The following is a 23446-nucleotide window of genomic DNA, read 5'->3' as shown; positions in this document are numbered from 1 at the left end:
ACCTGTAAGAGACCTGTCTTATTTCTGATGTAAATGTCACATCCTGGCCAAGAATCGAATGCTCTGATGTTTACTCGATGAATATTCATTTTTAGCTACAATGAGCTTATATTTATGTTATAGACCCCCCCCCCCGATGGTGCCTTTGCAAATGAGGGCTATTACCTTTGTCCTAAAAGAACCCTAAAAGTGTTGCATTGTTTATCTCTAGTTTGTGTGTGTGTGTGTCTGTGTATGCCTTTCAAACGTGTATCTGTGGATGTAAGTGTGGATGGATGTATGTGTGCATGTATGTTTGGATGTGTACATGTATGTCAGCGTGTGAATGGATGTGTGTGTGTGTGCGGATTTATGTGTGCATGTATGTATGTGTGTGTTTGCATGCATGGAAGTGTGCGTATGGATGGATGTGTGTGTGTGGATGTGCGTATGTATGTATGTGTGGATCGGTGGGTGGATTGTCGCAGTCATTCACCGGCACACCATTATCATAAGTAATTCACCCATTGTTTAAATAATTTGACCAAATATACAGTGAAACGATTCACATTAAAATAAAACTTTATATAATCATTTTTTTCCACAATCTATTTCTTTTGTGTACTTTGAACCTTTACAAATGATGCAATGCGCTGGTAGGACATGCCTATGGTCAGTGTGCTCGACCGTTGCTGTTTGTTGACTATGACTTATCATGGATCGAAGCAGTCTCTTTGGGGCCGGCTCATCTGCTTCACCATCAGGAACTGCCTCTTGAGGTGATTCACCTGCTTCAGGCTTTTCAGCATCTTGAACTCAATTGAAAGAGGAAAAAGAAATCAGAAAACGAATGAAAAGTAAAATTAATCAACATCATCAAATATATCTTTTCGTTTTTCAAAGTAACATCATATGACCATAAGTAAAAAGATTTGTTGTTTGAGTCCTATCATTACCTTTCTTCCTTCTAGACTTTGCTATCGCTCGATTTATTGTTGTTATGTTGCAGAAGTGATGATAGCACTCTGCATGATAACCTGGGATACACTGCTGCCTCCTAATAATAGAAGATAATATGTGTCAGGGTGTATTTTACATCTTTTCATGTTTTATATTATGTAAGACAATATCGACATATCAATGAGGAAATTAAACATGTATGCATGTCCAGGTAGATGGGATGGCAAGTCTGCAAATTATCAAATTAGTGTTCATTAAAGCATAGTGCATGTCCACACTAAACACTTTTGTGTGGGCAGGCTCTGAAGAGTGGAGGGGCAGAAGCTGCAGAAAAAGAAACTCATATTACTTAGGTCTGCATGGACTTCAATTCATAAAATGTCAATCTCTTCTTAATGTCAATGAGACTTACACTGGAATTTACTGCCATAGATAAGACTTCAAGTTCAAGTGCAGGAGCAGAGGGTGCAGAATAGCTAGAGAAAGAAACATCTCATAGTACCTAGGTCTGCATGGACTTCCATTCATAAAGTGTCAACCTCTATTTAATGTCAATGAGATTTACACTGTAATTTACTACAATTGATAAGTTATTTCAAGTTTAAGTAGAGGCTACAGAAAAAAAAATCTCATAGTCATTAAGTCTGCATGGACTTCAATTCATAAAATTTCAACCTCTTCTTAATGTTAATAAATTTTGTTAATTAATAATAATTAATAAATTAATTAATAATTGTTAATAAACAATGTTAATTAATTCCACCTCCAGTTTAAATTCCATTTGGAATATTTTGGAGGACCAAGAAACCAAGAAACCAAGAAGAATGTTAATGAGAATAACAATAGGTTACTATCATAGAAAAACTAGTTCAAGTTCACATATGACCAATTCATTTCTCCAGAAACATCAACCATTTCTGACCATTTCTCACTGCAATGGAAGCCTATAAAGTGCGATCAATATCCCTCCGTTTTTCTCCCGTGGTCGTGGCCTGGAAACGGCCGCTACAGACGGCACTATGTACAGCCTCCCTCCCCCCCCCCCACCCTCCCGCCGGCGGAGATGATCCGCGGCTCCGCATTTGCGAATCGGCCGCTTCTTAATTGAGACCGCGGCCTCACTATATTAAGTACCTAGGCCCCGCGGTCGGAGCACTTTTTCCCGGTAAGTTATCGCAGGCAACTCCGAGATTAGCTGTTAAAGACTTACAAGCTGGCATTATTGACAATGTTTAATTGACTGTGTTATGGATACATATAGTTTAGGCCCTCAACTTCATGAATGAATGAATGAATGAATTTATTCACATTATAAAAGGGTGCAATTAAATTAATTAAAGTCCATACAGATAGATTTTCATAAATTCAGACTTTAGATCTTACCTTTCAGTTAGAGTTGATTCCTGGCTGTCTTTGTGTTCCAGCACCTCAGCAGCGACTTTGCTTTCAAGGCTTTCTTCCTCTTCTATCCACTTAGCAGCACATTCTTCAGACCTTTTTATGCTTTTCTCACTAAATTCAATTACCCTGCTGCAAGTTTCCATGACATGTATTCCACAGAACAAATCGGAATCGCCACTAAAACAGGCATCTGTAGAGGCACCTTCAGCCATTTTGTGTGCTAGCCTGAAGCAAAGCGCGTGATTGGTCAACTGGCAGACAAATCAATGTTAAACGTGTTTTGATTGGACTAAGAATTACCCAAAATGTTTCTGTTTTTTCTCTAATTTAATAAAAATGTGCAAGTCTTGTTCATGACGAGTTTCAGGGGTGATTTATATAATTTTTTTACACAATATGTGAACATTTCATGTAGTTTGGTGACTTGGGTCACGAAACAGTAGAATAAAGCTCCTCGCCCCACAGCCTATTAGTGAAGACAGAACCAATCTCCAAGATGTACTAGAGGACAGAGGATCTAGGGATACAGAGGAACTGAAAGAAATTTGCATTAGGCGAGATATAGTATTGGGTAGACTGATGGGACTGAAGGCTGATAAATCCCCAGAGCCTGATGGTCTGCATCCCAGGGTACTCAAGGAGGTGGCTCTAGAAATCGTGGACGCATTGGTGATCATTTTCCAGTGTTCTATAGATTCAGGATTCCTGTGGATTGGAAGGTTGCTAATGTTATCCCACTTTTCAAGAAAAGTGCAAGAGAGAAAACGGTGAATTATAGACCAGTTAGCCTGACATCAGTGGTGGGGAAGTTGCTGGAGTCAATTATTAAATAAATAATAACGGTGCATTTGGATAGCAGTAAAAGGATTGGTCTGTCAGCATGGATTTATGAAGGGGAAATCCTGCTTTACTAATCTTCTGGAATCTTTGAGGATGTGACAAGTAAAATGGATGGAGGAGGGCCAGTGGATGTAGTGTATCTGGACTTTCAGAAAGCCTTTGATAAGGTCCCACATGGGTGATTAGTGGGAAAAATTAGAGCACATGGTATTGGGGGTAGGGTATTGACATGGATAGAGAATTGGTTGGCGACAGGAAACAAAGAGTAGGGATTTACTGATGACACAAGTCTGGGTGGCATTGTGAACTGTGAAGAGGATGCTAGGAGGTTGCAGGGTGACGTGGACAGGTTGAGTGCTGTTGGCAGTTTTGTTCTCCTAATTTGAGGAAGGCCATCCTTGCTATTGAGGGAGTGCACCGTTGGTCCATGAGGTTAATCCCTGGGAATGCGGGGCTGTCATATGAGGAAATATTGGAAAGACTGGGCTTGTATTTACTGGAGTTTGCAAGGTTGAGAGGGGATCTTATAGAAACATATAACATTATAAAAGGACTGGTCAAGCTTGATGCAGGAAAAAAAATCCCAATGTTGGGTGAGTCCTGAATCAGGGGCCACAGTCTAAGAATAAAGGGGATGCCATTTACATTTTTTTCACCCAGAGAGTTTTGAATTTGTGGAATTCTCTGCCACAGAAGGCAGTGGAGGCCGATTCAAGGGTGAATTTAAAAGAGAGTTAGATAGAGCTCGAGGGACTTGCGGAATCAATGGATATGGGGAGATGGCAGGCACGGGTTACTGATCGTTGATGATCAGCCATGATCACAATGAATGGCAGTGCTGGCTTGAAGGGCCAAATGGCCTCCTGCACCTATTTCCTATGTTGATGGGTGACATTTTGGGTCGGGACCCATCTTCAGACTTCTGAAGGTGGGCCCCCATCCTGAAACGTAACCCGTCCTTTTTCTCCAAAGATGCTGCCTGACCAACTGAGTTACTCCAGCACTTTGTGTCCATCCATGATTCTGTGAATATTGTCAGGGCACCAAGAGAACCCCCTGCTCTTCTTTGAATAGTACTGGGATCTCTGGTATATAAATCCAAACTCATGGAACAAGTCGATAGTGTCCATTTCAAAGAAAGGCTGCTCCAACAAAACCAACCAGTGCCTTTCACTGCTGCACAGTGTGTCCAGCCCTACTATCCTCTGACACAGAGCAAGGATAATAGCTCATAGAACCAAAGAATTTAAGAAGCTTATACACAAGAGTGTAGTTTTTCAGGTTAAGAAAAGAACACTGATATTCAGTTGGAAGCATCTCACAAACTTATGATATGTTCTATATTCCCTCAAAGGTACGACAAGGCCGCACCACAATAGTAATTGCTCATCGCCTGTCAACTGTTCAAAATGCAGACGTCATTGCAGGATTGGAAGACGGTGTAATTGCAGAGCTGGGAACCCATGAACAACTGATGGAAACAAAGGGGATCTATTACAACTTGGTCACCACACAGGTACTACTGATGAAGGAAATAAATCACACACATAGGTTTAATTTTGCTTTAAAAAAAACTGTACACATATTAATATTTTTACTTTTACTTCAGACTTTTAAGCGTGAAAATGAAGATCAAGAGAGAAATGATGATAAAACAGAAGCAAAAAGCACCAAAAAGATACTACCTGGACAGCCCAAGCAAGGTAGTGTAAAAAAGGCAGAAATAGCCGAGAAGACAGATGCAAGTGAGGATGCACAGGTAGGATTCACATCAATGTTATCAATAAAAATATAATCTGCACTGTAAATGTATTTGAGTTTTAAACGTTGCATCAAAAGTACTTTATGAGAGTGCATTGCATGTTAATTTTCCAGTCAGTCCTCTTGCGCAAAATAAATCTTATCATACATTCTATTTTTATCCTATTGTAAACATTGATAAGATGAAGAGGTAACGGAAGAGTTCAATGCTGTTTTTGCTGATTCAATTTGGTAATACCCACCCTGTATGTTAATTATGTAATATAGGTTTCAAACATTCATAATAATGTACAGTTATTAAAAGCATGAATCTCCTGTGTACGATTAGTTAGAACAGCATGAATCTGGGTACAATTTCAATTTAACCCAACAATGAGTTAAAAAAATGCCGCCTGCAAGAACTATGAGTTGGAAGTTAGGGCTTACTGCCTTTATTACTGTCAACAGTTTTGTGCATGATTGCTGACCACAAAACCGTTGATCATAAGAAAGGCAGAACATTCTAGAAATACTCCACAGTTCAACAGCGTCTGTGGAAAGAGCATCAGATATCATTGACCTATCATCCAGTGTGTTTATGTTTTTTACAATGGTTCAATGGTACTTTATTGTCACATGTACCAAGTTACAGAGAGATTTATTTTTGTATTCAGATCAATACAACTATCACTATACATAAGCACCTACAGTGCCCTCCATAATGTTTGGGACAAAGACCCTTTATTTAATGGTACACAAAAATGCTGGAGAAACTCAGCGGGTGCAGCAGCATCTATGGAGCGAAGGAAATAGGCAAAGTTTCGGGCCGAACCCCTTCTTCAGACTGATGAGGTGTGGGGGGGTGGGGTGTGGGGAGGTGAAAGGAAAAAGGAGGAGGAGGAGGAGGAGCCCAAAGGCTGAGGGATGGGAGGAGACAGCCCGAGGGCTGAGGAAGGGAAGGAGACAGCAAGGACTAACAAAATTGGGAGAATTCAATGTTCATGCCCCCAGGATGCAGACTCCACAAGCGGAATATGAGGTGTTGTTCCTCAAATTTCCAGTGTTGCTCGCTCTAGCCATGGAGGAGACCCAGGACAGAGAGGTCGGATACGGAGTGGGAAGGGGAGTTGAATTGCTGAGCCACCGGGAGGTCAGGTTGGTTATTGCGGACCGAGCGGAGGTGTTCGGCGAAACGATCGCCCAGCCTCCGCTTGGTCTCACCGATATAGATCTGCTGACATCTAGAGCAGCGGATGCAATAGATGAGGTTGGAGGAGATGCAGGTGAACCTCTGTCGCACCTGGAACGACTGCTTGGGTCCTTGAATGGAGTTGAGCGGGGAGGTAAAGGGGCAAGTGTTGCATCTCATGTGGTTGCAATGGAAAGTGCCCAGGGAGGGGGTGGTACGGGAGGGAAGGGAAGAATTGACAAGGGAGTTACGGAGGGAGCAGTCTTTGCGGAAGGCAGACATGGGGGGAGATGGGAAGTTGTGGTGAGTGGTGGGGTCACGTTGGAGGTGGCGAAACTGACGGAGGATTACTTGTTGTATGTGACGGCTGGTGGGGTGAAAGGTGAGGACTAGGGGGACTCTGCCCTTGTTGCAATTGGGGGGATGGGGAGAGAGAGCAGTGTTGCGGAGTATGGAAGAGACCCTGGTGCGAGTCTCATCTATGGTGGAGGAGGAGAACTCAGTATTTTCCAGCATCTGCAGTTCCTTCTTGAACCCTTTATTTAATTATTTGGGTCTGTACACAATTTGAGATTTGTAATAGAAACAATCACACGTGGTTAAAGTGTACATTGTCAGATTTTAATAAAGGCCATTTTTATACATTTCTACGCCCTGTAGAAATTACAGCAGTGTTTATACATAGTCCCTCCATTTCAGGGCACCATATGTTTGGGACACAGAAATATCATGTAAATGAAAGTAGTCATGTTTAGTATTTTGTTGCATATCCTTTGCATGCAATGACTGCTTGAAGTCTGCGATTCATGGACATCACCAGTTGCTGGGTGTCTTCTCTGGTGATGCTCTCCAGGGCCGGAATTACGTATAAGCTTCACAACCTTAAACTTAGGGCCTCGAGCCTTGGCCTCACGAATAATAATTTTGACATAGTGGCGTTGTTAGAAAACCTACCATCAGTGGCACTCCCCGCCGTCTTCCACCATCAATTCCACTGACCTGGCCACTCCACCGCCATCCGGCAGCCCGCAGCCCGCAGCCGTGTCCTTACCTGCAGCCGAGACTCAGCATCGGGCCTGAAGTTTCCACGCTGCAGACTCCCACTCACCTGGGTTTGACTGCGCTGGGTCCTAGTGCCAGTCCCCCCAACCCTGGTAACATCAGTGGCTGTTCCACTGGGTCTTCCCCATCCCCCTCAAACCATGTGACCCCAACTCTTCCCCACCCAGTCCTCATAACCCCCTCCCCCCTGACCACCCACCACCTCCCCACCAGACATCGCCTCAGTCCACTTACCTGCCTTCCCCTGTCCCCAAGCCCCAACATTGCCGTGTGTTCACCATCCCCCCCTGACCTCTCCCTCTCAGATACCGAACGGTCTGTCCTCAGCAGAGGTCTCACCTTTGTCCCCCTCCGTCCCCACCTCAATGAGTTCCGCGCCGCCGCAATTTGGAGCTCTTCTTCCGTCGCCTCCGCCTCACAGCGTTCTTCCATGGGAAGGAGTCCTCACCCCCCATTGATGATTCCTTTTCCCGTCTCTAACGGACCCCCTTCACTCGAATCCCCCGTGGCATTGAAACAGGAGATGTGGGTGACATCTGGAGTCAGGATGGATAGAACTGAGGAATTGTAAGGGTAAAAAGACCCTATTGGGACTAATCTACAGGCCCCCAAACAGTAGCCTGCACATAGGGCGCAAGTTGAATCGGGAGTTAAAATTGGCATGTAGCAAAAGTAATGCTGTGGTTGTTATGGGAGATTTCAACATGCAGGTAGACTGGGAAAATCAGGTTGGTACTGGCCTCCAAGAAAGGGACTTGGAGTGCCTTTGTGATGGATTCTTTGAACAGGTTGTATTGGAGCCCAGGGAGAAGGCAATTCTGGATTTAGTGTTATGTAATGAACTGGATTTGATAAGGACCTTGAGGTTAATGAGCCATTAGGAGGCAGTGACCCTAACATGGTCAGGTTTAATCTACAATTGGAGATGGAGAAGAGTAGATCGAAGGTGTCGGTGTTGCAGTTGAATAAAGGGGACGATGGGGCCATGAAGGAGGAGCTGGTAAAAGTTGACTGGAAAGATACACTAGCAGGGATGATAGTGGGACAAAAATGGCAGGTGTTTCTAGGAATAATACAGAAGGTGCAGGATCAGCTCGTTCCTCGGAGGAAGAAAGATTCCAAGGGGGGAAAGGGACGACCATGGCTGACAAGGGACGTCAGGGACAGTATAAAAATGAAAGCGAATAAGTACAACGTAGCAAAGATGAGCGGGAAACAAGAGGATTGGGTAATGTTTAAAGAACAACAGAAGATAACTAAAAAGACAATACGGGGAGAAAAGATGAGGTATGAATGTAAGCTAGCCAAGAATATAAAGCAGGATAGTAAAAGCTTCTTTAGCTATGTGAAGCGGAAAAAATTAGTTAAGACCAAAGTTGGAACCTTGAAGACCGAAAAAGTTGAATTTATTATGGGGAACAAGGAAATGGCAGATGAATTGAACAGGTACTTTGGATCTGTCTTCACTAAGGAGGCATTGGTGATAATTTTCCAATGTTCTATAGATTCAGGATCAGTTCCTGTGGATTAGAGGGTAGCTAATGTTATCCCACTTTTAAGAAAGGCGGGAGACAGAAAACGGGGAATTATAGACCTGTTAGCCTGACATCGGTGGAGGGGAAGATGCTGGAGTCAATTATAAAAGATGAGATAGCCGCACATTTGATAGCAGTAAGAGGATCGGTCCGAGTCAGCGTGGATTTATGAAGGGGAAATAATGCTTGACTAATCTTCTGGAATTTTTTGAAGATGTAACTAGGAAAATGGACATGGGAGAGAGAGGCAGTGGTTGGAGTGTACCTGGACTTTCAGAAAGCATTTGATAAGGTCCCACATAGGAGATTAGTGGGCAAAATTAGGGCACATGGTATTGGGGATAGAGTGCTGACATGGATAGAGAAGTGGTTGGCAGACAGGAAACAAAGAGTAGGGATTAACGGGTCCCTTTCAGAATGGCAGGACGCGACTAGTGGGGTACCGCAAGCCTCGGTGCTGGGACCACAGCTATTTACAATATACATCAATGTTTTGGAAGAAGGGATTCAAAGTAACATTAGCAAATTTGCAGATGACACAAAGCTAGGAGGCAGTATGAACTGTGAGGAGGATGCTAAGAATGCAGGGTGACTTGGACAGGTTGGGGGAGTGGGCAGATGCATGGCAGATTAAGTTTATTGCGGATAAATGTGAAGTTATCCACTTTCGTAACAAAAACAGGAAGGCAGATTACTATCTAAATGGCGTCAAGTTGGGAAAAGGGGAAGTACAACGGGATTTGGGGCGTCCTTGTACATCAGTCTATGAAAGTAAGCATGCAGGTACAGCAGGCAGTGAAGAAAGCGAATGGCATGTTGGCCTTTATAACAAGAGGAATCGAATATAGGAGCAAAGAGGTCCTTCTGCAGTTGGACAGAGCCCTAGTGAGACCACACCTGGAGTATAGTGTGCAGTTTTGGTCCCCTAATTTGAGGAAGGACATTCTTGCTATTGAGGGAGTGCAGCGTAGGTTTACAAGGTTAATTCCCGGGATGGCGGGACTGTCATGTGCTGAGAGAATGGAGCAGCTGGGCTTTTACACTCTGGAATTTAGAAGGATGAGAGGGTATCTCATTGAAACATATAAGATTGTTAAGGGTTTGGACACGCTAGAGGCAGGAAACATGTTCCTGATGTTGGGGGAGTCCAAAACCAGGGGCCACAGTTTAAGAATAAGGAGTAAGCCATTTAGAACGGAGACGAGGAAACACTTTTTCTCACAGAGAGTGGTGAGTCTGTGGAATTCTCTGCCTCAGAGGGCGGTGGAGGCAGGTTCTCTGGATACTTTCAATAGAGAGCTAGATAGGGCTCTTAAAAATAGCGGTCAGGGGATATGGGGAGAAGGCAAGAACAGCGTACTGATTGGGCCATGATCACATTGAATGGCGGTACTGGCTTGAAGGGCCGAATGGCCTATTCCTGCACCTATTGTCTATTGTCTATTGTCAATCGCCGCTACGAGCGGCCCGATGCTCGGGTCCTCTCGCTGGGATGATGGAACTCTGACGTCGGAACGGAAGAACACCCGCAGCGGCTTGGACTTCCGCATCGGCCACTTCCTACCGGATTCCGTGGCTCCCGAAGTCCACAACATACAGTAGGATCTAAAAGTGTCACACTGTCACTGTCGGGTAGTCATGGTCCTCTAGTGGTGGGGGATTGGGAGGGGGGGGGGGCTCACAAGTGAAATAGCCTAGGGCCTCACTTCATCTAAATCTGGCGCTGATGCTCTCCCTGGCCTGTATTGCAGCCATCTTTAGCTTAATCCCGTTCTGTTTTCTCTGCAGCATATAAAAGGCATGCTCAATTGGGTTCAGATCGGGTGATTGACTTGGCCACTCAAGAATTAACAATTTTTTAGCTTTGAAAAAGTCCTTTGGTGCTTCAGCAGTATGTTTGAGATCATTATTTTGCTGAAGAATGAACCGCCGGTCAATGAGTTTTGAGGCATTTGTTTGAACTTGAGCAGAGAGGATGTGTCTATACACTTCAGAATTCAATATGCTATTACCATCAACAGTTGTATCATCAATGAAGATAAGTGAACCAGTACCTTCAGCAGTCATACATGCCCAGGCCATAACACCCTCACCACCGTGTTTTACAGATGAGGTGGTATCTTGGGTGGTATCTTGGGCTTTGGATCTTGGGAAGTTCCTTCTTTCCTCCATACCTTGCTCCTGCCATCACTCTGATATAAATTAATCTTTGTCTCATCTGTCCACAAGACCTTTTTCCAGAACTGTGGTTGCTCTTTTAAGTATTTCTTGACAAACTGTGACCTGGCCATCCTAATTTTGCGGCTAACCAGTGGTTTGCATTTTGCAGTGTTGCCTCTGTATTTCTGTTCATGAAGTCTTCTGCGGACAGTGGCCATTGATAAATCCTCACCTGACTCCTGAAGAGTGTTTCCGTTTTGTCGCACAGGTGTTTGGGGATTTTTCTTTATTGTAGAGAGAATTCTTCTTTCATCACCTGTGGAGGTCTTCCTTGGCCTGCCAGTCCCTTTGCGATTAGTAAGCTCACCAGTGCTCTCTTTCTTTTTAATGATGTTCCAAACAGTTGATTTTGGTAAACCTAAGGTTTGGCTGATGTCTCTAACAGTTTTATTCTTGTTTCTCAGTCTCATAATGGCTTCTTTAACTTTCATTGGCACAATTTTGGCCCTCATGTTGATAAACAGCAATAAAAATTTCCAAAGGTGATGGAAAGACTGGAGGAAGGTCTAGGTGCTGAGAACTCGCTTATACCTGCATTAAGGAGTCAATTAAACGCACCATAGAGGAAGTACAGAGAAGGTTCACCAGACTGATTCCTGGGATGTCAGGACTTTCATATGAAGAAAGACTGGATAGACTCGGCTTGTACTCGCTAGAATTTAGAAGATTGAGGGGGGATCTTATAGAAACTTACATAATTCTTAAGGGGTTGGACAGGCTAGATGCAGGAAGATTGTTCCCAATGTTGGGGAAGTCCAGAACAAGGGGTCACAGTTTAAGGATAAGGGGGAAATCTTTTAGGACCGAGATGAGAAAAACATTTTTCACAGAGTGGTGAATCTGTGGAATTCTCTGCCACAGAAGGTAGTTGAGGCCAGTTCATTGGCTATATTTAAGAGGGAGTTAGATGTGGCCCTTGTGGCTAAAGGGATCAGGGGGTATGGAGAAACGGCAGGTACAGGATACCGAGTTGGATGATCAGCCATGATCATATTGAATGGCGGTGCAGGCTCCAAGGGCCGAATGGCCTACTCCTGCACCTATTTTCTTTGTTTCTATGTTTCTATGCACCTGAGCAATTACAAACATCTGTGAAGCCATGTGTCCCAAACATTATGGTGCCCTGAAATGGGGGCACTATGTATAAACACTGCTGTAATTTCTACAGGCTGAAACCAAATGCATGGTATAAAAATGGCCTTTATTACTTACTTACTTTTTATTACACACTCAAGGTACAGATAAAAGACAAGTCATTACATAGAATCAATTGCATTCAAAGGCACAATAAATTACATTCAAAAGCACAATATATGGTTTCGATCAAGAATTAAAACAATCAGTGTCCTACAACAAGACAACTATACCAAGGTCTCCAGAGCTGGAATTGGTAGCGCATAGTACTAAGCCTAAGCCAAAGGATGATTTCATTTTCAGTCATTAATCCGGAAAATAAATTTATACATAAGATTTCTTAACACAGTTTGTAAAGTATTTCCTACAACCACAAACATTTCACTTGCACTGCACTATCTGAGCAATTACAAACATCTGTGGAGTGTGGCGGCGCCTAACGGCAGCGGCTCGACTGCAGTCCGTCTGTCTTTTTTTATTTTTGTCCCATTAGATGTATGTTTTTGGTTTTAACTTTTAATATTTTTTAGCTGTGTATACGTGGGGGTGGGGGAAACCGTATAACCTCTTCCCTGTACGGGGACCCGAATTTTTTCCTGTCGGGTCTCTGATGCCGTTGGGCCTAACATCGTGGAGCCGGCGGCGACCTCCAACCGGAACCTACCTGAGGGCTCCAGTCAGGGAGCCTGCGGACTCGCCATCTTGGAGCTAGCCGACTTCGGAGCGGGGAGAGCTGTGGTGGCGCGCGGCTGCAACCTGAATTCGGAGCTTCGGAGACTCCGGCCGCAGGCCCGGTGGACAGGAACATCGGGAGCTCGCAGGTCCCTGGTGGGAGACCGCTTTTCGGAGCTCCCACAACGGCAACTTCTCCCGCCGGAATTGCGGGGTTTAAATGTCTCGTAGCGGGGCCTAACATCGCCCGGCACGGCTTAAACGGCCGCGGGACTTACCATCGCCCGCCGGGGGCTTTACATCATGAGCCCCAGTCGCCTCGACGCTGCAGTTGGACTGCTGGACCGCAGGAGAAGAACAAAGGGAAGAGATAAGACTTTTGCCTTCCATCACAGTGAGGTGGTGTTGGAGATTCACTGTGATGGATGTTTGTGTAAATTGTGTTAAGTGTGTGTCTTGGTTTTTTTTGTTGTAATGTCATGACTGCAGGAATAAAATTTATTTCAAACCTTGTCTGTTTGAATGACAATAAAATGCATTTCATATTCTATTCTATCTTGGCCTCTTAAATAATATTCTCATGGCAACATTATAAGCTACTTTAAGTCTCTGTAAGCATGCTTTTCTGAGTTTGACCACAGGTGTGCAGTATAGAGTGGTGTACAATATGTTTTGAACAGAAACAGCTTCACTCCATCTGTTCACACACTAAACTTGCGCAAGAGAATATTTACTTGTGCATACATCATACGGCGTTGCCTATAAATATCCTCATCATCTGTCATTTGTTCTATAATAAAATGCCCAAGATATTTTAACTTATTACAGACACTAAGATTATTATCAGACAATTTAAAATCAGGAAATTTTAGACATTTATCCTCTTTGGTTCTACAGATCATAACAGCACTCTTACCAACATTATATTTTCACTTGCATAGTCTGGTGGGCATACCAGTAGGCCAGAATTCTCACAATGTATGTAGGCACCCCTCTTTGACTCAATTTAACAAACAACTTTCTATGATTAATATGATTAAATGCTTTAGAAGCATCAATAAAGCACATAAGAACTGATGAGGTTTTTACCTCTATATTTGTTTACAATTTCCTTTAGGCATATATACACAAGTCAGTGCCATGTTTCGCTTTAAAACCAAACTGGTTATCTGTGGAGTTAACAAACTCATTTAATCTATCCAGCAGAATTATTTCTAGGACTAAAGCTCCTGGCCTGTAATTATTTAGGCTCCCTACTTTACCAGCTTTGTCCTTAATGACTGGCACTAACTGAACAGACAACATTGAGTCTGGTAACAAGCCATGAATCATAAAGCCAGTAAAATAAATAATGTGCACTTTAACCACATGTGATTTTTTTTTCTATTACAAATCTCAAATTGGGGAGTACAGAGACAAATAAATAAATGATGGGTCTTTGCCCCAAACATTATAGAGGGCACTGTAGATGCCTTCTGGATAAGCTCCTCAGATACAGCAGAGATGTATAGCAGGATAACACTGAGACAATATGCAGAGTCGTCAGTTTTTATGTTATTTCTAGTTGTTTAAGTGCAGGGTTCTTGGATTGACCATAAATGTCCATTGTCCAGATGACATCACAGCATTGGCCTGGCCAAACCTAGCCGTTGTGTCCTTCACCGCTGCAGTCTGTATTCGGTCCACGCGCTAGGCCTCTTGGAACGTCGCCCGGTCCAGCCGAGCTCCAGGCTGTTGCAGGGCCTCAGCCTCCACTTCACCGTCAAAGCACTGCACAACCTCCCGCAGCCAGTCTGCTTACGGGCCCTCCGTCCGATCCCCTCCTCTCTGGACGGGCAAGCCAGGCCTGTGGACGGGTATGGACGAGTCACACTGGGGGCAACCTTCTGCCGTGAAGAGATGATCATCCACAGCTGCCGACTCTCTCATCTTTGGCCTTCTGGGTGGGTCCTCGGTCCGTGGATGGGCGAGCTGGGCCTTCCAGGTGGGTCCATGGCGGGCAAGTTGGGCCTGCTGGTGGGTCTGGCTGCAGCTTGTCGCGGTTCTCCCACCGTACAGCGTTGCATTTCTAAACTTGAATAGGCTAAGAGAAATAATCGATTTTAAGCCTCAGCATGAAGAAGCAATACGCACATGATGATTTTATATTACAGAGTGAATGCTAAAGGTCAACATGAAGCATTACTTCCTGCTTCCAACCCTACAGGTGCTGCCTGACCTGCTGAGCATTGCCAGCATTTTCTGTTTTTATTTCCAAGCTCCAGCATCTCCCACATCTCGTCTTTACATCAACAGCAAATGCTGTCACTCTGCTTATGTAGCTGACTCTCGGAATGTAGGGAGGTGAAGCAAATGTAAATATTGGTTCAAGCATCTGCAGTTCCTGCTGTGTCTTTAAATATTGGTTCTGCTGTTTATGATCCACTCATTGATATCATAAATTTTGCCATTTAAACTATTGTTAATATTTATGTAATATCTAATCTGTAAATTAGTGGAATTGATTCTCTTTGTCATTCTGCAATGTGAAACCAGAATTACTGTTCATTGATTTTTCATCCTGAAGTTATGAATTAATTCTTACATTTTGAAATAACAAGGTATGAAAGGAGTATTTTGAAATGACATTCCATGTCACAACACATAATGAAATATTTTATTTTTCAGGATGAGGATCTACCCAACGTGTCCTTTTTTAGGGTCCTCAAGATGAACAAAAAGGAATGGCCTTATCTATTAATAGGAACTTTCTGTGCCGTTATAAATGGGATCGTGCAGCCTGCCTTTGCCATAATTTTTTCAGAGATTATCGGGGTAAGTTTACCATTGTTATAAAGGACACAAAGTGCTGGAGTAACTCAGTGGGTCAGGCAGCATCTCTGGAGGACACGGAGAGGTGACGTTTCGGGTCGAGATCCTTCATCACACTGGGTGCGAAGAAGGATCCCGACTCAACACCACCTATCCCTGCTCGCCAGGCATGCTGCCTGACCCACTGACGTACTCCAGCACTTTGTGTCCTTTTGCGTAAACCAACATCTGCAGTTCCTTTATTCTATCTTTTAACATTGTTAAATATGGTCTATAATCCAGATATGGACAGTGACGTCCATAAGTTATAGGAGCAGAATTAGGCCGATAAATCCCCAGGGCCAGATATATTAATATTTGGCCCATCAAATCTACACCGCCATTCAATCATGGTTGATCTATCTTTCTCTCTCAACCCCATTCTCCTGCCCAGGGGCCGGATTTAGATGAAGAGAGGCCCTAAGCTGTTCCATTTGTGAGGCCCCCTCCGCGTTGGTTTTCAGCACTGGCGGCGAGGCAGCGACCGGACAGCCATGGCGGCCAAATCTCACACAATTCAAAGCGAGGGAGAAAGTGCCCAGCGCCGACCAGTTGCCGTTGCAATGCGCATGCACAGAGCGGCCGATGATGTGCTGGCCGTGGTTGTGCGCATGTGCAGGGGGAGGACGTGCAGGCTGCAGCAATGCGCATGTGCAAGGCGGCCTGCCGTGCCGGCGGATGAGGAGTGAGCGGAGCCCAGCGGCCCGGACACGGATAGCGGGGGGAGATGGAGAGAGAGAGAGAGAGATAGAGTTGAACTCTAGATAGAGCCCGCCCAGAATTGAACGGTAGGTGTCCTGCCTTGGCCGGAGGCCCCCTAGACCTCGAGGCCCTAAGCTTAAGCTTGTTTAGCTTATAGGTAAATCCGTCCCTGCTCCTGCCTTCTCCCCATAACCCCCGACACTCGTACTCATCAAGAATCTATCAATCTGTGCCTTATAAATATCCATTGACTTCCACAGCCTTCTGTGACATCCAGTGTTCCCTTAGATGCTACATATGTGATTTTGGTCCTGTATCTGCCAAAGGCACTGTAATGGTCTCTTTCTGTTCAAACCTGCTTCACCATTACTTAAGGGCAAGAAAATTGAGCAGTCCTGCCAGGAGTACAGTGCAGGAATAAAGATCTCTCTCTCGAGTATCTTAACGCCTTCCATCCACCCACCCCCTGTCTACACTGGTTATGGATGGTGACAGCAGTTCCTCTCCATTGAGATTGTAGTTCCGGCCTCCTCCAACAGTCATGCTGTGGATGTGCACCAATACAGCCTACCCCCCTCCACTATGACCATTTACCATGCACCCTTCCCATCCTCTCCACCCATTATCCATCTCAATTTCTAGTCTGCCGTCTACTGTCGTCTTGATCGATGCAAGGGAAAGCAAGGAGACATGCATAAAGAATTAAAAAAAATTAGGGCTCTTTACAGAACGAAACAATACAATTTATAATATGAAGTGAGAAAATGACAAATAACCATATAACCATATAACAATTACAGCACGGAAACAGGCCATCTCGACCCCTCTAGTCCGTGCCGAACACATAATCTCCCCTAGTCCCATATACCTGCGCTCAGACCATAACCCTCCATTCCTTTCCCATCCATATAACTATCCAATTTATTTTTAAATGATAAAAACGAACCTGCCTCCACCAACTTCACTGGAAGCTCATTCCACACAGCTACCACTCTCTGAGTAAAGAAGTTCCCCTTCATGTTATCCCTAAACTTCAGTCCCTTAATTCTCAAGTCATGTCCCCTTGTTTGAATCTTCCCTACTCTCAGTGGGAAAAGCTTTTCCACGTCAACTCTGTCTATCCCTCTCATCATTTTAAAAACCTCTATCAAGTCCCCCCTTAACCTTCTGCGCTCCAAAGAATAAAGCCCTAACTTGTTCAACCTTTCTCTGTAACTTAGTTGCTGAAACCCAGGCAACATTCTAGTAAATCTCCTCTGTACTCTCTCTATTTTGTTGACATCCTTCCTATAATTAGGCGACCAAAATTGTACACCATACTCCAGAATTGGCCTCACCAATGCCCTGTACAATTTTAACATTACATCCCAACTTCTATACTCAATGCTCTGATTTATAAAGGCCAGCACACCAAAAGCTTTCTTTACCACCCTATCTACATGAGATTCCACTTTCATGGAACTGTGCACAGTTATTCCCAGATCCCTCTGTTCACCTACATTCTTCAATTCCCTACCATTTACCATGTACGTCCTATTTTGATTTGTCCTGCCAAGATGTAGCACCTCACACTTATCAGCATTAAACTCCATCTGCCATCTTTCAGCCCACTCTTCCAACTGGCATAAATCTCTCTGTAGACTTTGAAACTCTACTTCATTACCCGCAACCCCACCTATCTTAGTATCATCTGCATACTTACTAATCCAATTTACCACACCATCGTCCAGATCATTGATGTACATGACAAACAACAGTGGACCCAACACAGATCCCTGTGGCACCCCACTCGTCACTGGCCTCCAACCTGACAAACAACCATCCACCATTACTCTCTGGCATCTCCCATTCAGCCACTGTTGAATCCATCTTGCTACTCCACCATTAATACCCAACCATTGAACCTTCTTAACCAACCTTCCATGAGGAACCTTGTCAAAGGCCTTACTGAAGTCCATATACACAACATCCACTGCTTTACCCTCATCAATTTCCCGAGTAACATCTTCAAAAAATTCAAGAAGATTAGTTAAACATGACCTTCCAGGCACAAATCCATGTTGACTGTTCCTAATCAGACCCTGTTTATCCAGATGCTTATATATTATCTCTAAGTATTCTTTCCATTAATTTGCCCACCACTGACGTCAAACTAACAGGTCTATAATTGCTAGGTTTACTCTTAGACCCCTTTTTAAACAATGGAACAACATGCGCAGTACGCCAATCCTCCGGCACTATTCCCGTTTCTAATGACATTTGAAATATTTCTGCCATAGCCCCTGCTATTTCTACACTAACTTCCCTCAATGTCCTAGGGAATATCCTGTCCGGACCTGGAGACTTATCCACTTTTATATTTCTCAAAAGTGTCAGTACTTCCTCTTCTTTGATCCTCATAGTTTCCATAGCTACTCTACTTGTTTCCCTTACCTCACATAATTCAATATCCTTCTCCTTGGTGAATACCGAAGAAAAGAAACTGTTCAATATCTCCCCCATCTCTTTTGGCTCTGCAGATAGTTGGCCACTCTGACTCTCTAATGGACCAATTTTATCCCTCGTTATCCTTTTGCTATTAATATAGCGGTAGAAACCCTTCGGATTTACTTTTACCTTACTTGCCAAAGCAACTGAGCAGCTGAATTAAATAAATACTTGGCATCCACCTTCACAGAGTCATGCAAAATCTGGTGGATGAATGAAGAGAATCAAGATTCGGGTGAGAAAGAGAACATTTCAGAATTATTCACTGGAGTGCCTGGGAGGGAGTGTAGCAAAGATTTCCTGAACGGTGCCAAGGATGGCATGTTCGCTGCTTGAGGAGAAATTGAGTAAACTAGGACTATATTCTCCAGTTCAGCAAAATAAGTAGGATTATATACAAAATTTTGTAAAAGGCTTGACCGTCTCGATGTAGAAAATATGTTTCATCTGGCTGCGGAGCCCAACATTAGGGGCAGAGTTTGGAAAATGAGGTGAAGGTCATTTTAGGACTGAGATGAGATTTTTATTTCACTCAGGGTTGTGAACCTTTGGATTTCTCCATCTTGGATCTGCTATAAAGGCTCAGTCATTGTGTTCATTCATAGCACAAATCTCCAAATTTCTTTACATTGAAAGAATTAAAAAATATTTGGTTAATGACAAGTGGCAAATGGCCAAGTGGCAACTGAATCTGAGGTTGCAGATGAGCCATGTTCTTTACCAGTGGCCAAGCAGGCTAGGAGAGCCTGGACAACCTGCTCCTCATCCTATTTGGAAATAAGGAACTGCAATTGCTGGTTTACCAATGAAAGGCACAAAATGCAGGTCAGGCCGTGTCACTCGAGAACATGAGCAGAGTCATAGAGTCTTACAGCATGGGAACAGGCCCTTTGACCCAACTTGCCCACACTAGCCAATGTGCCCCACCCATACCAGTCCCACCTATCTGCATTTGGCCCATATCCCTCTAAACCTGTCCTAACCGTGTACCTGTCTAAATGTTTCTTAAAGTTGCAAAGGTACCTGCCTCAACTACCTTCTCCGGCAACTTATTCCTTTCACCCACCACCCTTTGTGTGAAAATGGTACTCCTCAGGTTCCTATTAAATATTTCCCCCCCTCACCTTACACCCATGTCCTTTGGTTCTCGATTCCCCTACTTGGGGCAAGAGACTCTGTGCATCTGCACGATTTGTTCATTTCATGATTTTGTCCACCTCTATGTTTAGTTTTGGGCTCGGAACATCATCAGACTATTTCTTATGTTCTTTTATTTTCACAATCACTAGTTGATTATATTTCTTTTAACCCACACAGGTTTTTGCGAACACAGACAAGAATGTTGTACGTCGTCAGGCTACGTTGTATTCCCTACTTTTCTTAGCAATAGGAGGTATCTCCTTTGTTACTTTTTTTATTCAGGTACGTGCTAAAGAACCTTATGCTCAATAAGTGAGGTACTGGATGGAGTGGGTAACAAAGCTGAAAGGTTTAGATAACATCACAAACTGCAGGAGCAAAACTTGCATGGGTCATGCACTTGGTTTTATTTGTTATTGATTAAATCCGCATTTGCTTATACCATCGAAAGACTGGGATATAATTTCAGAGTTTCTGCCTGCTGTTATTGAAGTAGGGGTGTCTTAAAATGGGGTTGATAATGTAGAACTCTTCTACCAGCAGAAGTGTTGAAATGATCCCAGTCCCTATCCTCAGTGTCCGCAATTAGCTCCCCCACACCCGACCATCCCAAACTGTTAGATACAGTAATCTCCTTTAACATGGAAATACGTGCTCCAAGCCATAAATAATGTCCCAGTTGTCTTAAACGTTGGGACTGTTCAGAATCTGCAATGCTGTCTAAAAGCTGGACCGGAAAGGATTACTGGAGTGTTGACCTATCTTTTTAAGTAGAAATGCTATTCTGCGACCCACAAAAATAAAGTTAGTCCAAATGCCTTGAGCAATGCAAGATCCTCAATTGCAAACCTCCTCTCTTTGCAACATTATATCTTGCTTATTTTAAATCAAAAGCACTATGCCCAATACCAGGTGAATGGGTGGTTCCCACGGTCCAAAGTTGTGCAATAGAGTGTGTACAGTGAATGTTCATCAGACGGATCTCTTTGGAGAGATAAAGCAGATTGGTTCAAAACTGTCCAGGCTTGAGATGGCGTTATGTAGATGGCTTTTAAAGAGAACTGGGCACTATTTTTGGCTTGGAGCGCAAATTTCCATGTTAAAGGAGATTACTGTTTTGGGTGGGCAGGGTTCGGTTTGCTTATTGTGGACACCTAAGGTAGCGATTGGACTAATTCCAATCAATTCCCTTGTGTTTAGAAGAGCGAGAGATGTGACCTATTGAAAAGTACAGAATTATTTGATGTTTCCCCTTGCTGACCTATCTAAAACCGGGGGTCATTGAATCATAGAACTATAGAGTTTTACAGTCTGGGAAAAGGCTCTTCTGCCCAGCTCATCCTTGCCAACCAAGATGCCTAACTGAGCTGGTCACTAATATCCCCCTAAACCTTTTCTATCCATGTACTTGTCCAAATATCTTTTAAACTTCATAATTAGACCTCTACCACCTCCTCTGGCAGCATGTTCCACACACCCACCTTCCACGTCTTAAGCAGATTGCCTCTTAATTCTCTTTTAAATCTTTGCCCTCTCAAAATAAACCTACACGCTCACTAGGGTCACTGACTCGCAGTAAAGGGTTGGTCTTTCAGAATAAAGATGCAGAGGCAAATCTTCACCCATAAGATGGTGAATTTTTGGAATTCTCTACTCTGGAGGGCTGTGGAGAATCAGTTGTTGAATAATTTAAAACAGAGATTATTAGAATTTTAGATATTGTCAAAATAAAAGATAGGCTGTGGTCTTACTAAAGGATGGGGAGGGCACAAAAAGCCAATTAAGCTGGGTTTTTTTAATGTTCCTACATTTTGTTGTCTAATGGTCAGCACCCCAATAATCAAAACTAATTCCCTTATATGAGTTGTGGTCAAAACCTCTTAAAAATATATATACATTCTAAAGGAGCTCAAGAATAAAGGAAACAGCTGGTATGAGAAAGAAAGCCTATCATTTCAAATGTCATACGGCGTAGAACGGCTCTTCAGCCCAACTTGCTCACATCGACCAACAGGTCCCATCTACACCAGTCCCACCTGCCTACGTGTGGTCCATATCCCTCTAAACCTGTCCTATCCATGTACCTGTCCAATTATTTCTCAAACGTTGCGATAGTCCCTGCTTCAACTACCTTCTCTGCCAGCTCGTTCCATAAACCGATTTGCAAGTCAGAAATTTTAAGGGATCCTGCAATCCTGGTCACTGTGATCCTGAAAATCTCAATGGATTATTCTTCTGGAAGAACAGTGGATGGATCCTGAGGCTTCCCAGTGAAGGAATTATCCCAGTGAAGGATGCCTCTGTAGTGGCATTACTAAACTCAAAAGACATTCTTGCCATAGAGGGAGTACAGAGAAGGTTCACCAGACTGATTCCTGGGATGTCAGGACTTTCATATGAAGAAAGACTGGATAGACTCGGCTTGTACTCACTAGAATTTAGAAGATTGAGGGGGATCTTATAGAAACTTACAAAATTCTTAAGGGGTTGGACAGGCTAGATGCAGGAAAATTGTTCCCGATGTTGGGGAAGTCCAGAACAAGGGGTCACAGTTTAAGGATAAGGGGGAAGTCTTTTAGGACTGAGATGAAAAAAACATTTTTTCACAGAGTGGTGAGTCTGGAATTCTCTGCCACAGAAGGTAGTTGAGGCCAGTTCATTGGCTATATTTAAAATGGAGTTAGATGTGGCCCTTGTGGCTACAGGGATCAGGGGGTATGGAGAGAAGGCAGGTACAGGATACTGAGTTGGATGATCTGCCATGATCATATTGAATGGCGGTGCAGGCTCGAAGGGCCAAATGGCCTACTCCTGCACCTATTTTCTATGTTTCTATAAAAGCAAGTAGCAGTAGCTCAAGGGATATTGGTGGCATGCACACTCCCATGGTCCACAAATGCTTGTTTCCTGGACTTTTAGTTCTTTCAGAATTCTTGTGCAATCTCCCCAAGATTTTAGCGTCTTTCCTCATTTTAAATGAAAAGCGGAAATGCTACAAAAGGGGGGTGGAGGAAGGGAGCAGATATAACTGTGGAAACAGTTAATTTTTCATGCCAGTGGTATTTCATTTAAGCTGACGAGCTTCAAGATTGATTTTGGTGCCAATAATTGTACTTTCACCATCCTCGTGTTATCTTTGTTGACAGGGATTCACATTTGGTAAGTCTGGTGAGACACTGACTCTGAGGCTACGATCCATGGCCTTTAAGGCGATGATGCGACAGGTAAAAGTAATTTATTAACAAGCTTTCTAACTTTTATTAATTTGCAATATATAATTAAATATTTCACTTATTTTGTGGTTTTTTACTTTGTAAATGAGAAAAGTAAAATTAGCTTATTCTTCAACTGAATCAAGCAAATCAGGGCGGCACAGTGGCACAGCGATAGAGCTGCTGCCTTACAGCGAATGCAGCGCCAGAAACCCAGGTTCAATCCCGACTACGGATGTTGTCTGTACGGAGTTTGTATGTTCTCCCCATGACCTGCGTGGGTTTTCCCCGAGATCTTCGGTTTCCTCCCACACTCCATATAC

General features: G+C 43.6%; 1 protein-coding gene across 1 annotated transcript in view; it reads left to right on the top strand.

Moving 5' to 3' along the window:
• Positions 1–23446, top strand: part of LOC116966556 (ATP-dependent translocase ABCB1-like) — a 97470-nt gene that overhangs the window by 59567 nt on the left and 14457 nt on the right. The window contains exons 13-17 of the mRNA XM_033012933.1: positions 4535–4696; positions 4790–4939; positions 15400–15546; positions 20089–20193; positions 23058–23135. Of these exons, the coding sequence (XP_032868824.1) occupies positions 4535–4696; positions 4790–4939; positions 15400–15546; positions 20089–20193; positions 23058–23135 (642 nt within the window). The remainder of the gene's footprint in view (positions 1–4534; positions 4697–4789; positions 4940–15399; positions 15547–20088; positions 20194–23057; positions 23136–23446) is intronic.

The sequence above is a fragment of the Amblyraja radiata genome, chromosome 2 (assembly GCF_010909765.2).
Source record: "Amblyraja radiata isolate CabotCenter1 chromosome 2, sAmbRad1.1.pri, whole genome shotgun sequence".
Classification (NCBI taxonomy): Eukaryota; Metazoa; Chordata; class Chondrichthyes; order Rajiformes; family Rajidae; genus Amblyraja; species Amblyraja radiata.
The sequence above is the reverse complement of the archived record's forward strand: the minus strand, read 5'-3'. Positions and strand labels throughout refer to the sequence as shown.